The sequence below is a fragment of the Neoarius graeffei genome, chromosome 16, assembly GCF_027579695.1.
Source record: "Neoarius graeffei isolate fNeoGra1 chromosome 16, fNeoGra1.pri, whole genome shotgun sequence".
NCBI lineage: Eukaryota > Metazoa > Chordata > Actinopteri > Siluriformes > Ariidae > Neoarius > Neoarius graeffei.
In genome coordinates this window covers 12,701,502-12,718,777 of record NC_083584.1, presented here as the reverse complement: position 1 = coordinate 12,718,777, position 17,276 = coordinate 12,701,502, and the positions used below count along the sequence as shown (strand labels likewise).

At 43.8% G+C, this 17,276-nt stretch overlaps 1 protein-coding gene across 4 annotated transcripts in view; it reads left to right on the top strand.

The window, feature by feature from the left end:
- The window catches only part of hgs (hepatocyte growth factor-regulated tyrosine kinase substrate), an 84,459-nt gene that overhangs the window by 42,754 nt on the left and 24,429 nt on the right, over positions 1–17,276 (top strand). The window contains exons 8-15 of one of the 4 annotated variants that reach the window (XM_060942507.1): positions 7,526–7,650; positions 9,058–9,154; positions 9,435–9,533; positions 10,748–10,843; positions 10,955–10,993; positions 13,779–13,940; positions 14,092–14,302; positions 14,473–14,645. In XM_060942507.1, coding sequence (XP_060798490.1) covers positions 7,526–7,650; positions 9,058–9,154; positions 9,435–9,533; positions 10,748–10,843; positions 10,955–10,993; positions 13,779–13,940; positions 14,092–14,302; positions 14,473–14,645 — 1,002 coding nt within the window. Of the gene's footprint in view, positions 1–7,525; positions 7,651–9,030; positions 9,155–9,434; positions 9,534–10,747; positions 10,844–10,954; positions 10,994–13,778; positions 13,941–14,088; positions 14,303–14,472; positions 14,646–17,276 lie in introns of all 4 variants that reach the window. The other 3 variants (XM_060942505.1, XM_060942506.1, XM_060942504.1) reach the window with 3 other exon arrangements.

Here is a 17,276-nt window from a genome sequence, read left to right as displayed (position 1 = left end):
AACTAGTATAGACCCCTTTCACTGACGTCACCTGAGACCGGAAGTAAACAGACCCTGCGCCATTTTGGAAGACCAACAAACTCGTGATAACGGCAGCGGTATGTGAACCCACGAGAATAAAGTGGAGTGGCAAACGACTTAAACAAATCTGAGCTGTTTTATTTATGATTTGTTGGCCCAACAGTAGACTTGAAAGAAACCTGTGTGAGACTTGGCAAAAAACTGTGGATATAATGGATAAGTCTGTGCATGATCTGCGGACACTTTGAGGTAAGCAAACGCAAGAAATTCAGATTTAAAACACGCTAAATTGGCCTCAAGTTGATAACTGTATGAGGAGCAAGCCTCCCAGACTTCTACAATTTAATAATAATAACTATGTGTAGGTTATTCTTAATAACAGCTGTAATATCACGACCCAAGCCGCTAACAACATAATTGTAAACCTGTAGCCCTTTGTAGGCTTTCAAGTCATCAGCAGTGTAGGCACTGGGTGTAAACAACAAATAGTTTACAATGTCTGGGTAGCAAACAGATGGCAGAATTGGTGTCCGGTCCTCCTTATGTATCTGACACGGAGAAATAATATAAATCGTGCTGCCTACCAGATTACAGTCGTCTGTTTTAGGCCAAGTTTACATTAGACCGTATCTGTCTCGTTTTCTTCGCGGATGCACTGTCCGTTTACATTAAACCGCCTGGAAACGCCTGGAAACGGGAATCCGCCAGGGTCCACGTATTCAATCCAGATCGTGTCAGCTCCGGTGCTGTGTAATCATTGAGGATACGCGGATACGCTGTGCTGAGCTCTAGCTGGCGTCGTCATTGGACAACGTCACTGTGACATCCACCTTCCTGATTCGCTGGCGTTGGTCATGTGACGCGACTGCTGAAAAACGGCGCGGACTTCCGCCTTGTATCACCTTTCATTAAAGAGTACAAAAGTATGAAAATACTGCAAATACTGATGCAAATACTGCCCATTGTGTAGTTATGATTGTCTTTAGGCTTGCCATCCTTCCACTTGCAAGTGGTAAGTGATATGCGCTGGGATCACACACACAGCGGCTCAGTCCTGAATCGTGGCTCGTGCACTTCACTCGCGCGCTGTGTGAGCTGCGCAGGGCCGGAGTGCGCACCCTCCAGAGGGCACTCGCTGTTCAGGGCGGAGTGATTTGGAGCGCAGGATGCCTGCGGAGCCGAGCGTATCCGTGTATTGGTGTTGCTGTGTGCATGCAAATCGTGTATTGGTGTTGCTGTGTGCACGCTAATCGTTTTAAAAACGTTAATCTGATGATCCGCTGATACGGTCTAATGTAAACATGGGCTTATTGTATCAGTACTAGTATCACTTACTATACTCATCAGTCATAGATTAGTCCAGTACAACATGACCAGCTTGCTTTTTTCCCATTTGACTGTCGCAAGTTTTTTCAGGCTGGTACAGTCAAAAATTGAAAAAAGTTTTGGCCTACTAAACTAGTCATCGATTCTACTAGTGTATTAATTGGAGTCGACATGAAAACGTTAGGTAAAAACTTTAAACCAGTACAATCTCTTCTTCAAAGTTTCACCAAATGGCTTTATTTATGCAATTTAGAGCTCATAATACTGTATAACTTTGGTCAAGTGAAAGCACAGAGCAAAAACATGGCTGAATCCTGAATGACTCCTATTTGTTTAAATAGGGGACTACTGTACATAGGCGGCAGAATGTAGTTTCTTTTTCCCTGTCATGGAAGCGCACTTGTATACCGAGGAGGAAAGCAATTTGCATTACAGCCGTGAGGTGGCTCAGCTCGGTTTTCCCTTTCAGGCGCTCTCGTTTTCTGTTAGAATTTGGTAAAGAAAAAAAAATATATATTATTTGCCAGCTTACCGGGTCCATTAGCATAAATCTGACAGCTGACAAGGTCGGGATATAAACGAACTTTTGCGTTAAACTGTGTGCTTGGATTCACATAATTTTTTCTGAGTCTTATCATATGGGTCAAACCCATCAATCACAGCCAGTTTCTCCACATACCGTGCCCTTTCTGCAGCTGGTAATGTACTCACATAACCCGAATTATCATCCATCGTATCACTACTCTCGCTCGTACTTTGTTTTATGTTGTGAGTGCATGTACTTGGTCTTCCAATATGGCGCCTAACAAAATCTCGCGGCGCGGTGACGTCATGTGAAAGGGGTCTATATGATGCTTCAATTTATGGAGATGCCTTTTGTTTACACGTGATTTCCAAATGAGGGGTATTGCAATTTTATTAGTCTAAATGAACATCTACACCAAGTTGCAAGCATCAGGGGAAGATTATGGATGCACCAAATTTGGCTTAACGGTCATTTAATGGTGAAATGCCGTTCGCACTGTCAGCCAACTTCGGGTTGTTTCTCTGAATTCCGACAATAAACGAGACCATCCGAACACATCTGAAAACATCGTGGTTTGAACTGTGTTGGTTCAAATCAACTTGGTTCAGACCAAGTTGGTACTACAGCTTTGGGAAACAGTCTTTTTTTGGATGTTACTAAGACGACGTTCAGACTGCACCCTGAAACGACCCATATCCGATTTTTTTGCCCATATGCGACCTGTATCCGATTTGTTATTGACAATCTGAACGACACAGATCCGATTTTTTCACATGCGACCCAGGCCGCTTGGATATGTGGTCCTAATTCCGATGCATATCCGATATTTTCACATGCGACTGCAGTCTGACCGGACAGGTCGCATTCATGCGACCTACACGTCATCAACAAGAGACAAACGTCACTATTCTGCGTTGGCTAATCCCGCCTCTTTGGTGGAAAACAACAACATTTGTACAGTTTTCAGAATTTAAATAGACTTTTATAGAATTGATCAAGCTAATGGTGGATTTGGTAGGGACCTGGATGTTGATCTGTTAGCCTGATTAAATAAAACAGTTTCTATAACTGATTTATAACTTAAACCATCCTGTATTGCAAGATTATAAGATTGTTCTGGAAATTTCCAGTAATTTGACACCTTCGGTCTCATTAGTCTGCTGCCCACATTAATCAGATTATTGTGTGAGTTCCGCCGCCGCCACAAAAACCACATCGCCAGGTCTCGCCTCATCTCCATCGCAAACTGCACTGGTGTTTCTGCACCTTGAGCCAGCGCTGAGAGAAGTTGCAGAATTCAGCTGGCTATAAACAATCTAAATAAATATTTATAAAAATGTAGAAAAAGTTTATTAATATGACGAAATAAATATGTGCAAATTATTAAGCCTGAATTAAGAGTTTGGTAATACAGCGGCCGCATCCCAAATGACTGCCTACTGAAGCTCGAGTGCACTATATAGTAGGGTTGGGCGGTATTACGGTAAGAAGGTATCCCGAGGTATCCAAAAGTACCAACGGTATCGGTCTCATTACCGTCATTTAAAAAAAATATATAATATCTAAATAAATATGGAGTACATGAGGTCATAATATAAAATAATAAATTGAAGATCGTCCTGAATAACTGTGTGATCGTATTTTCACTAATTCTATCAATTTCCTAAAGAAGTTCTCATCGCGTGCAGGGTTGTTTATATCGTTACCATGGCAACCCTGCGTGACATTTTGGAGTCTGACAGATGAAGGAAGAGTTGCGTGATGCTTTGAAATATCTCTCAATGCTAGTGTTGCCACACGTCCAGGTTTTTCCGGGATTGTCCCGGTTTTTTGTGGAAAATGGAAAATGTCCAGGAAAATGGAATAACCTTCTCGGGACACGTTTTGTCCCGGTTTTTTTACTTCCTCACATTATCCCCATTGAAATAAACACAAATCATTAATGTTTCTCGCAGCCACTTAACATATTAATAGTTTTCACGTAAGCGGGCATATTGTAGGCAGCTACTTGTGTGGCCTCACCGAATGTTTGCGCACGCAGCCAGTCGCCGTTGCTAGGTGATCGTGGTCAATACAACGGCGGCCGCGCGAAATCAAAGATACTGGAATACCGTAATACCAAACAATAGGTGAGAGTTCCCTTGGTCGGTGCGCAAGTAGGCTGGCTGTCTACTTCCTACGTTCTGATTCTGATAAAGGCTGGTTCTAAAGCCTGGGCCAATTTCATCAATAAATGAATCATTAAATAAATCATTAAATATATCAAAAAAGAATGCCTGAACACTGGCGTGAGAAATGAATAAATCAGTTGTCCCAATAACATAGCACCTCTCTCTTGTGATTAAAACAAAGGATTAGGGCTATTTGGTATGATTATAGTCTAACTTTTAAAGTTCAGTTCTCCAGAGAAAAGGCTAAAACAACAACGAAGCAGACTGAGAGAAATTATATTGATTATATTTGTATTATTTTGATTTGGAAACGGAATGGGAGGAGAGACTCTTCAGGGGGCTGTTAGCCTACTATTAAATATTTGTTTAAAAAAAAAAATTGGCGTCCAAATAAGATCATTCCTATATGAACTTATTTTTTGTAATAATATTTGTGGTAGTGCCCATTTAAGGGTTAAGAAGACAAAATGAATTTTAACTAAACGCCTAACTGCACCAGTTGAACTGTTTTATTTTTAAACGTGAACATTCACATAAGGCATAAGGCATCGTAGATGTGCGAGTCCGCAGCCCTCAACCCCCGCGCTCGTACGTGCGCGCAGGCGCGACCGCCGACCGATGTGTCCCGGTTTTTTACAACTCAGATGTGGCAACCCTACTTAATGCACAAAATTCGCTTTGCTGCTTAATCCATACCACAATGCACACAATTCGCTATGCTGCTTTTAAATAGTACATTTGAGGCATAGGCGCACGTTACACAGTAGGCCGAAACAAAATATTATTTTTTTCTCGGTAATACCGTATACCCCGGGAAAACACAGAGACGGTTTAAAGGTATCAAAATTTGGATACCGCCCAACCCTACTATATAGAGTTTAAAAATCCATTACTTCCTAGTAACATGTAGTGCACTTATAGAAATTAGAGAGACATTTAGGAGTCAACCCTCGTTACCAGGCTACACGTTTTCATTTCAGTTCAGAAACAAAAACACACACGAGACCTCACACTTTAACACTAACCAGATAATTAAACAAACAAACAAAGAAAAAGAAATCATTAAACTTGAAGAGTGCGCTTTTTTTTTTTTGTTTACGTATTACGTAGACGTGCTTATTACGTGTCAATTTGCGCATGCGGGACACTTTTGGGTCGTTTTCCGTTCATATTGGAGATCGCATACAAGTCTCATATAATTGGTAATGTGAACGGCCTAACAAAAAAATCGGATTTCACAACAAATCGGATATGGGTCGTTTCAGGTTGCAGTCTGAACGTAGTGTTAGTTCAAACTTGCATCGTGCCATATTGGTTTAATGCTAACTTGGTTGGTTGTTTGGGAAACGCACCCCTGAATGTGAGCTGTAGATATTTATGCTCAAATCCACTCAAAGTAGGGGGCGGGGCACCATCACGCTTTTTTTTTTTTTTTTAATTATATTAATTTCTTATAGGCCTACTTTGTATTTCCTAGAATGTAAATGTGAGGAGTGACATATAAGCTATGTGCGATGTACAATATTCTTAATATCCACTGTAGATGTTGGTAGGTGTGTTGGGTATCTCTGTAAAGCCTCAGCTGCGCATGCCGCCTGGCAACGCGCACCCTCGCTACGTGCGCTAGGTGAAGGATCGGTCAGTGGAGAGCTCAGCTAAGCTCAGCATGTTTAATTCCCCAAGCCAATGACGAGAACTTTCGTGAGAAATAACGCGAACGTCTGCATCATGCGGGATTTGCGGGTGGGAGCGCGACAAAATATGGCGGGAGCGGGACTGAAAATCATAATTCTTTGCGGGAGCGGGACTGCACAATGCGGGCGGGAGCGGGACTGAAAATTCTGTCCCGCGCAGACCTCTAATATCAAGTGCTTTTTTCACCAACTACTTGTATGCATCACTGCTAAAAATAACTTCAATTTATATAGTGCTGTTCACTAGGGCTGTAACGATACACCCAACTCACGATTCGATTCGTATCGCGATTTTTGACCCACGATTCGATACGCCCATGATTTTTTAAAAATGTTTTTTTAAAGTGGTAAATTTGACTTTTACTTACTTACATTAACTATTTAATAACAAATAATTCAGACCACTGCAGAGAATGAGTAATATGTATGCAAAAATGAACAAATGTATATCCAAAGATTGTTTTATTTCTCAAAATAATACTGTTGAGCCAGAAGCTCTGTTTTATCGGTTCTGAAAGTCATTTTTCCAAATCGTGTAAATCCGTTAAGATTTTTTGGGGGGGGGGTGGCTCTCTCACTGTCTCACTCTCATAGGGCCAATGATTTTCTGTGATCGCGGAAAACAGATGGAAATTACGGAATTTTTATGGTGAAACATTGCTCGCGTGTCAAAATGTAACTGCCGCAGAAGGCTTCCGCCCAAGCAGACATGCCTTCAGTGTTGCCAGATATTGCTAACGTTTTCCACCCCAAAATATGTTCAAAACCAGCCAAAAAGCACCTAAACCTGCCCAATCTGGCAACACTGCATGCCTTTCCGGTCAAGTGATTGTGATTGGTTTGTGGCACACCTAGCCAGCCAATGAGCTGCTTGTTTACAGATTCGCTCCCCGCGTCGCAACCAGAATGGCGACCGCTTAAAAGAAATGAATGCTCTGCCAGTGGCGAGTGTGGACGTTGCGTGACTCGCAGAAGATTGTCGCAGGTCGGCGAAAAAACGACTTACCAATAGATATAAAAAAATAAAAGTAATTTAAGTAAGTTTAAAATGTAATTTAAATAAAAAGTAAAGTATTCATAAATTGAAGTTTGGAAGCGCCTCTGTTTTTGGGCTGAGGAGAAGTTTGAAAGGGTGTACCGCGATTCTGCCTTCTTGTATCGCGATACGGATCGTGTTTCTGCGTATCGCGATTTCGATACGCATATCGTTACAGCCCTACTGTTCACCAACCCAAGGATGTTTTACGAAGTCATATCTGTGATCCGTTATGTATAATAGATATTATTCTATCTAAATTCACTGGATATGAGCAATCGTGTGCTCTGATCGGCGGCTGCTACTAGGATATCAGCTCATATACCGTGAGTAGAGAAAAACAAAATGGCAGTGTGTGTTGCTGAACCAACCGAGGACGAAATAAAAAGCAGCAAAATATGGAATAAAAATATTTGGTGGTAAGAACACTTAAGAATTATTATAGCATTTTTCACAAATTGCTCCTGTCATTTCACTGGTTTGTTTGCATTCTAAGCGGAAATGATTTTGTTGGCCGTTTTTATGAAGTTTATATTTGTTGACTTTGCCAAAAAATAAAGGCTTTTCTTAAAATCCAGTGAATGTGAATGGAATACGTTATTCCACTCAATCTCGTCGTACATGTGCCTCGTCAGCTGCCAGCTCACGTACGACCCGATTTCATGGAATAACCGTTAAGTCATGTTTTTATGTGATCTGTGCAAGTTTGAGTAGGCTGACGAGCAGCGTTGGTGTTTTTCTCCTCCCTCAGCACCACTGCAGGGCATGTGGCCAAATCTTCTGTGGCAAGTGCTCCTCCAAATACTCCACTATCCCCAAGTTCGGCATTGAGAAAGAGGTGCGAGTGTGTGAGCCTTGCTACGAGCACCTCAACAAGTAAGTCGGTGTGGAAGCGAGACAAAATATGCACGCGCACACTTGTACTATTGCTTTTCCAGTCCTGCTGCCCATTTATTTTATTTATTTAAAAAAAAAAAAGCCATGATGGAAGAATACTGCTGTCAGGCATTTCACATTCTGAATCACCTTCATATTCTGAATCTTTATTTATTTTTAAAGACCAAACCATTCCAGACACCTACTCTTACAAGATTTCTTAGGCCCTGTCCACACGGCAACGGATTCAGGTGAATCTGATAAAATTGTTTATCGTTTCGGCCTGGCGTCCACACGGCACCGGCGTTTTGAGTGCCCCAAAACGAAATCTTTTGAGAACGGGTTCCAGAGTGGAAAAATCTGGCAACGGCGCCGTTGCGAAGTCGTCTGGATGAGTAGAACGGATTTGTTTACGATGACGTCACAACCATATGACTGTCAGTGCTTCACGCCGGGTAGAAGTGTAACGAACTCGATGCGAGTTGTCAACAAATCCTGTAACTTGGTTCATGAAACGCGCTTACAAAATATTTTCACTGTGAATATTTATTGTGTAATGGTGCAAAGTGAGAGAGAGAATAGCCCTTAGGGCGGAGTCTTTAGTCCAAACACTGCGGAAGCAGTACCAAACCGTGCACCACCCGTGCGCTTTCCAAAAACAATCCCGCCAGCAAAAATAGAGAGGAAAAAAAAGGAGCGATCTCACCTCTTCAGATGTTGGTTTAAGTCCGACAATACATTCCTCAAAAAGGGCGTAGAAGAACAAAGTAATCCATCAACGTGTAGCATTCGGTTTATTCCGGACCATTAAAGAATTCTGGAGGATATCAGAATGCTGGCGTACCGGCTTCCATCTACCCCCGTTCATTCCTCTCTCTCTCTCCATCTACCCCCATTCATTCCTCTCTCTCTCTCTCTCTCTCTCTCCATCTACCCCCATTCGTTCTTCTTTCCGCGTCTTTCGTTTTACGCTACTGATTAATAATCAAAACTATGTGGCTGATGCTACAGTAGAAGGGGTTTATGTGCGTGCGTCTACTTCTATTGTTCTGGTGTCTCCGATGGGACCGTCTTACAGTGCACGTAGAGGTGTGGCATGTGTATTGCATCGTTTTCAGCAAGCGTTGCGTTGCCATATGTACCTGATATTTTACTGATCTGTTGCCCATGTGGACGCGATATTAAAAAAAAAAAAATCTCGTTGCCGTTGTCGTGTGGATGTAGCCTAAGACGCACATCACTCTGTCACGACTCATTTCACAGCTGCGTTCCTACTCGAGTCTTTTTTGACTTATCCCTGTGAAGTCATGTGCTCAGTGCTTTGGTTTGTTCTGTGATTTACTCGTCTGTGTGTCTCTCCTGATCCCTTCTCCTCACCAGCCACCCCTCCCTGTCTCCCCCTTCTAGGAAAGCCGAAGGGAAGAGCAGCAGCAGTAGCAGCAGCAGCGGGCAGTCCGAGCTGCCGCCCGAGTACCTGACCAGCCCTCTGGCTCAGCAGTCTCAGGTAGGTGCTCTTACTTTTGCACTGATCTTGAATGAAAAGTAGCTCAGTGTAACCGTGACCGCGCTATTGCCAAGCCGAGCAAGTATCTCCTAAATAACTTGCCTAGCTTGCTGCTTAAAGATTAAATAAAGGCTGGATTTACTTGAGCGGGTCCCCCCCCCCCTCTTCTTTTTGTTTAAAAGCAGTCATCACTAAGCTGTGGCCCAGTTTTGCACTGTTTGTCGTCTCTGCTGTTTATTTTTGGATGTTCTGAGTTGATTCGGCTGCTCTGCTTCTCCAGATGCCCCCGAAGAGAGACGAGGCAGCACTGCAAGAGGAAGAGGAGCTGCAGCTGGCCATTGCTCTGTCTCAGAGTGAAGCTGAGGAGAAGGAGAGAATGGTGAGATGTGCACGCAGTCCTCCTCTCTGTTTATCATGCAACATGTCCATCATGCATGGATGCAAACGGCGCGGCTTTTGGCGGATGCCGCCTTTTTCACGGCTGTCTGGGAGACTTGTGTGAATCGTGCCGATCTGATGAGGTTTTTTTTTTTTGGGGGGGGGGGGGCGTTGGAGTGTCTGATTATAATTTCATCAGAGTGAATTCTGTATTAAAATTACTAAATAAGCAAATGCCGTTACAGTCCATGAAACAGGAAGTATAAGTACGAGAAGAAAACAGTAAATCAGAAAGCTGCGCACGTAAAGCCAATTACGTAACTTGCGTCGGACTGACGGAAATCCTTGCGCGTGCAGTGAAGTGCAGCCAGCAGCAGATAATGTCGCGCGGCCAATTGGCTTTACGTGCGCAGCTTTCTGATTTACTGTTTTCTTCTCATACTTCTACTTCCTATGTTTCATGGACTGTAAAGGCCTCTGCACGCTCTTGCGACAAGGCTTTCGCAGACAGTTGTAATTTATCGTTGAGCGGGGAGAATAGGCGTGTGCGATGTTATTCACCGGCACAACGCAAGGGGGCGCGAAATCGCTAGGAGTAGTTGGTGGGTGTGGTTAGTGGAGTGTTTATCCTCCAGTTACTTATAACGACTAGAACTGGAGTCGTATAGATGTACATACTTCCTCGATCAACCGCTCTTCGTGCTGCTCCGTCTTCGCTTGTGTTTTTAAAAATGGCGGTCGTGAAAACAAACCAAACCGGGAAAGTAGGGAAGCGGAAGTGCGTGTACAGTGGATGTAGAGTGGACCAATCGGAGCCCTCTTGTCTGCGACGCTGTCTGCGAGGCTTCTGCGGTGGTCACAATTTTTGGGAGGTGCGCACAGATGGCGTCTGCGAAGGTGGGGGGGCTACGCAGACGCCATCTGCGACACCGTCTGCGAGGACTGCGTTGTCAGCATAAATTGGCCTTAACGGCATTTGCTTATTTAGTAATTTTAATACAGAATTTACTTTGATGAAATTATAATCAGACACTCCAATGCCCCACCACGATTCACACAAGTCCCCCAGACAGCCGTGAAAAAGGCAGCATCTGCCAAAAGGCACGCCGTTTGCATCCATGATAATGTGATGTTTGTAGAAATGGTGGGAGAAAAGGGAATAAAACATCATGCAGGCAGTTATATATGCTCAGTCTCTCTCTCGTGTACGTGCAGAGGCAGAAGTGCTCGTACCCCGTGTACCCAAAAGCTGATCCGACTCCAGTAACCTCCTCCGCTCCACCGGTCAGCACTCTGTACTCCTCTCCTGTGGTAAGGGTCTGGAATATGCGAAATACGGTTTTGGATGCTGTAATTGGGGGGAGGGGATTTGTATAGTCATATGTAAAGACCGCTTTTTTTTTTTTCTCCTTTTTTAAATAGAACTCCTCTGCCCCTTCAGCTGAAGATGTCGACCCTGAGGTAAGGATCTTCTAATTGTGTTCCTCAAAAGATGGCGTTTCTGCTTCAGCATGTAGCTTAGCATGAGGTCTCCTTTTCGTGGCTACTGCCTCATAGAGGCGACGCAAGGCAATAGCCACTATTGCTGTGTTCACACTTGTACCGGTGCGAAAGTGGTATAACTGTATCGATACAAAGTATAGTGGTACAGTTTAGTGCATCTGTCCACACTAGCGAGAAATGTTTGCGGTTTTCTTTCACGGAAGTTGAAATGCGCGTGCGCAAAATGTTTCCGTGGTTACCGAGTAACTTCCTTCCGAGAATATGGCGGCTGAAACGACGCGTGTGTGCTTTTTGTTGTCAGTGTACAGTCTGTATTTCTGGTGGTCATTTATTCAGTCGAATCGTATAAAACGCGCGAGGCAGTTGAGAAAGAAACAAAGAAAACGAATCTCCTTTCTCTTCCCCTCCCTCCTTTCTTTGCTCCATGTAGCTCCACGGTCGTTTTGAGCCATTTTGACGTTTTATTTACAGCTGGAAAGCACGGGCGTATTGCCGGAAGACGTAGGAATGGTTCATTGCGCTTGCGCATTATATTTGTATCGATACAGAGCCGCTTCATCTGTCCACACTACAGCGAAGCGCTACAGTACCGATACTGTACCGGTACGAAACCCATACATTTGTGGGTTTCGTACCGATACAGTTATACCGCTACAGTACCGGTATAGTTGCTAGTGTGGACAGGTGTTGCGGTACGAAAGTAGTTTCGTATCGGTACAAAATCCTTAGTGTGGACAGGGTATTAATCATGTTGTAAGAATTGAGTGTAACAATAGCACACTAAAAGCACATTAATGGCGAATCGTGATCTCGCGATACAAACAGTTGATCTCGCTCATCAAAGGTACACAAGAACGAGTGGCAAAGCCGTGATGTGAGAATGAGTGTAACAATAGCGAAACTTCAACTCATCAGCACTTATCCTGATCGAGTTCGATCACCCGTTCTACTTCTTGATAAACTTCGGAACCAGTCAGAACCAGAAACAAAATAAGAGAAACCTCGTTATAACTCCATAGTATCTGAAGGTCATCGGCAGATAAAAAGATAAACGAAATTCACCTTGTGGTTCGCCGAGGCTACTGATTTTGATAGAGTAAGTGGTGTCTTTGTTTTAAGAAAATTTGCCTTTTGATTACCACAGCTTTCGTTTGGTCCTTCCTGAAAGGTTAAATGAAAAGGTTTTGTACGGGTGTGGTTTGTTTTAGCTCTTTGGCAGATGTACTGAGAAGCCGATATCAGACTTCTGCTATTCGCTTTAATTTTTTAAATTTTAAGCCTAGGTCACAACTGGACGTACGATTTTTTTTGGCTGTGCGATTTTTGGCGTTTCCCAAATCGCCGCTTTTTTTTTTTTTTTTTGTTCGTGGAGAAAGACACACGTTGGCCGCAAGTTTGTCTTGCAACCTGAAAAAAACGTAAGCGCCCGTAGAGTTTGTTTGACGTGACAAAGAACTTCTGCGGCCGGTCTACGGCTGGAAAATCAGCACATCACACGCACGCCCTCCGTGCGTTTCTTGCGTTTTTTGCCCGTAGACCGGCCGTAGGAGCACGTACGGCCGGTTGTGACCGAGGCTTTAGTCTTTACACTTGTGAAACAGTGTGCTCATGAGTACTAAATAATGCTTCTAATAGGGTGTTCACACGGCACATATTTGCATCGATGCTGCACCGATGTATTTTGTTGCGATATATCTTACACCGGTGTAAATTTTGCGCAGCGTTCACACGTCACAACCCTGCTTACTAGAGAGAAGCGTGTTAGCACCGGTGCAGCCCCACTTGCGGTCACACGGCAGTTTCTGCGATCGTGCAATAGTAGCAAAAACTTTATTACTATTGTTTCCTTTGATAGTAATAAAGTTTTGATATCATTTCCTATCATTATTACTATCATTTCCTATCATTATTACTATCATTTGCGATAGTAATAATGCGGAAATGAAATATGCGCATGCATGAAAATGTACTTCCTTTTCCTGGTTGTCATGGCATCACCAAGCGCCGGGAAAACAACGTGGATGAAGACACCAGTGTTACCAGATACTGCTGATGTTTGTTTTCCAGCCCAAAATATGTTCAAATCCGCCAAAATGCACTTAAAACCGCCCAATCTGGCAATACTGGAAGACACGCCGTTCTGTTGTTGTTGATATTCGCCATTTTGGAAGCGCAAAATACCAGGATGCAAATTATGCAATGCCCGTATGTGATCAACTCTCGTCACGCGTAGCGAGTCTACCCCTGTAGCGTTCAGACGGCCCATTTTATATCGGTGCTGCCCCGCAAACTAGCATTTACCCTGGAGTAAATTTCTTAAACCACCTCCCGAGCAGGGTTAGATTTGCACCGGTATAACTTTGTACCATGTGAACGCTCTACCGGGGCAGCCCCGGTGCTACACCGGAGTAAAAGTTGCCGTGTGAACACCCCTTAAGACACTTCATGAGCAAGCGCTTTCTTACTATTTTGAAAATGGAGCTAGTTCACAGCACTATTTTGAACAAAACACCGTAACCAAAATACTACAAGCCCTGATGCTGCTCACAGCTTGGTGATGCTTGCAAGAGATGAGGCGAGTATAATTGATAAGGTGTGTGTGTATAAATGTTATATTTATTGTATGGACATGGGATCAGAAAACTTTATTTATAAGCAGTAGCCACATTTACCCATAGGGTAACATTTATTTGTATGTACGTATACTGGTTATGCAATTGATGTTTATATTGGTATTTTCCAGCTGGCCCGTTATCTGAATAGGACTTACTGGGAGAAAAAGCAAGAGGAAGTGCGCAAGAGTCCCACCCCCTCTGCTCCTGCTCCGGTGCCATTGGCTGAACCGATGCCAATCAGCCAACCAGTGGAAAGCCACGCCCCCGTTCAGCCCATCAACATCGTGGAGGTAAATGTATGCGCAGTTTTTAAACCGTGAAGCCCTTCTGGAAGGTTCTTTTCATCGTGCACCTTTTCGTATAAGCCTCTTCTCATTCTCCAGAAGAGAAAAGTTCTTGCTCTCAGTAACGACTGATTTTTGTGACGCACTCCCGCAGCAGCAGTACCAGAACGGAGAATCCGAGGAGAACCACGAGCAGTTCCTCAAAGCTCTACAGAACGCCGTCACCACTTTCCTGAACCGCATGAAGAGCAACCACATGCGAGGGCGCAGCATCACTAACGACAGCGCCGTGCTGTCCCTGTTCCAGTCCATTAACAACATGCACCCGCAGCTTCTGGAGCTCCTCAACCAGCTCGACGAGAAGAGACGTGAGTCAACGCTGTTGCGTCTCATGCCATTCTTGTTCTACGTTGTATTGTCATGGAGACCCTGAATTACAAAATGTTGAAGAAAGTGGATTGTTTTTCAATTCTAAAATTCAAAATAACATTTTATTTCACTTTACATGAAGTACTGTTTGCTTCTCTTTCGTCTTTAGTGTACTACGAAGGGCTGCAGGATAAGCTGGCGCAGGTTCGGGACGCGCGGGCCGCTCTGAACGCTCTGAGGGACGAGCACCGTGAGAAACTGCGCCGAGCCGCTGAGGAGGCCGAGAGACAGCGCCAGATCCAGCTCGCCCAGAAACTTGAGATCATGAGGCAGAAGAAACAGGTGAGGGTCATGTGATCGGCTAGAAATTACTCTCGTGGATGCAAGAGGAGACTCGGTATATTGACGAGAGTCATGATTTAATTTTGGGGACACAAGGCAGAGATGAGTATTTTGGAGGATTCGGAAAGCTGTGGTTTTTTTTTTTTTTTTGGGTGTCTTGGAATACATAATTACTATTTAAAAATTTAAACTGGGTTTCTTTGTGGTATCCGTAATATTTATCAGGGATGTGATTTTTCCGCGAATTTGCGGAATTCTGCTTTTTTCACCTCAAAATTTGGAAAAAAAAATTTTTTCCGATTTTTCGCTCAAATATCCGCATTCGTATCCTATTCGTTCCGACTTTCAGTAATTCCGTCATTGAGATGAAACGAGGTGCGTGATTGGCCCATCGCTCTGTAACAACCAATGAACGCGCTTGTTAGATAGCTGTACGTAAGCTCGCTTCAAACAAAGAGTTGAAAGATGGCAGCCTCCGTGATCGAGCGTAAAGATGCAAATCGAGTTAAAGAAATCGACAGAATAGTGAAAAACAAATTCCGCTGGGAATGGTTGGAGAAAGAGGTTTGCTACAGACGTTGGACATAATACCGTGAGACATTTGTTCAGGTCGGGGCGGATCGTGGGGAAAGCGTAGGTCGCGTTAACCGACAATTGTCCGTCATTGACGGATTTTTTTTTTTAGCTATGACGGAAAAATCTGAAGGCCGTCGGTCATTTTGACAGATGTTTACCGTTACCATTACCAATAACAGCCTAATAATAACAATAATAACACGTAATGAAACACACAATTGAAATGATTGGCAAGTTGTGGCAGAGTTTTCTTACATACAGTATACATAGTCTTCACTGCCGTCACTTTCAGTCTGAGCCGACGTTGCGGCAGTCTTGATGTTCAGTGCATCGGCTGCTCATGTATACTGTACACTGCAGCCACTGTGCAAGGCTGTTCCGCCCATTGCGCTCCTGACCGCGCTCTGACTTTTCTAACCACTAGCACAGTGAGATGGATTAATGTTTCCCTTCTCTGCAGAAGACGTGTCATTTTTGCTATTAAAAAAAGAGATGCATTGGGTTGTTTGTGTCGTTTCCCTGCCTGTACGTCTTAATGCAATAGCGCTCATTTAGGCTAGCTGTTTTCTTGTTTTTAAAATGAAACAAATATCGATTTATTGTATTCTTCCCCAGCAAGCTTAGGAACATCACTGCTCGAATATCTGCTAAACTATCATTTTAATGAGAGCACGGGTAGACTAACTAACATTTAAACATAACTTTGTTTTATTTAAAGGCGTCGTGCGGTAATTTCAGCAATCAGGCTATATCGTGTCAAAATGTCGGGTTTGGTGGGTTATTCAAGCCCCTCGGTTCCCCGCGATCTCAGTGTCACGATGCGCCCGCTACAAGCATTTAAAGTTGACGCGCACAGCCAAATTTAGGCAGCCAGCCGTTAACTAGGTCAACTTATGTGTGACGTCATACCAGTAACCTCCCTTGGGTGATGCTGGCCTGTCGCTATGTTTTCTCTATAGCGTGCGTTTACCAGAGTTGTTTACATTGCGGATTTTGTGGATTTATTCAGTTTGTGGATAGTTTTGAACACTCAAAACACTCTGAAATGATGTATTAATATTCTGTGATACAAACGCTACGTTCACACTGCAAGGCTTAATGCTCAATTCCGATTTTTTTGTGAAATCCGATTTTTTTGTGAGGTCGTTCACATTAACAAATATATGCGACTTGTATGTGATCCTCAGTATGAACGAAAAGCGACCTAAAAGTGTTCCGCATGCGCATTGCGGGATACGACGACGTCACACGCAGTGAGCATGGCCAGTGTTTACGGAAGTAAAACCGCCCGGTTGCGGTATGACCCATCCAATCTAGCTTGAATAGCTGCATCCCCCCAAATGGAAATCAGCTCCCTAACCTCTGCGTCCTTCCATTGAGAAGATTCAGAACCTTCACAGCCCGAAGCGTCCCTCGCATTGATGTCATGCGCAGGGGCGCAGATACGTTTTTTGAACTGGGGGGGACAAAAAACTGGGGGGGACAAAGCTGCCAGCAAACCAACCCCAACCCCGATATGCCTGTCAAACTTGTTGTTAGTAACCATAGCAACCAAGCTCGAGCTCGCAACCTGTGCAGTCTGCGCAGCTCAACCAACCGAATATCAGTCTTTTTGTTTTATGTGAGTTGTTGCAACTATGTATACACTGCCGTGCACCTCAATAAACCGAATGGTAATTAGTCTTTTGATTTTTCCGTGAGGTTTGCCTTATGCAAAGAAAGACAGCATAGACGTTTTTTCCTCCCTATAAGTGGGGGGGACCGAACGAGGTGAATTTAAATCTGGGTGGGACGAGTCCCCCCCCTCTATCTGCGCCCGTGATTATGCGCCATGTTGTTGTAACTTTTTTGAGAGACCCGCCGCCTACTTCAGCGCAGAATAGTGACGTTTGTGGCTTGTTGATGACGTGTAAGTCGGATGAATGCGACCTGGCGGTTCAGACTGAAGTCGCATATGAAAAGAGCGGATAGGAATCGGAATTAGGACCACATATCCAAACGGCCTGGGTCGGATTTGAAAAAATCGGATCTGTGTCGTTCATATTGTCAATAAAA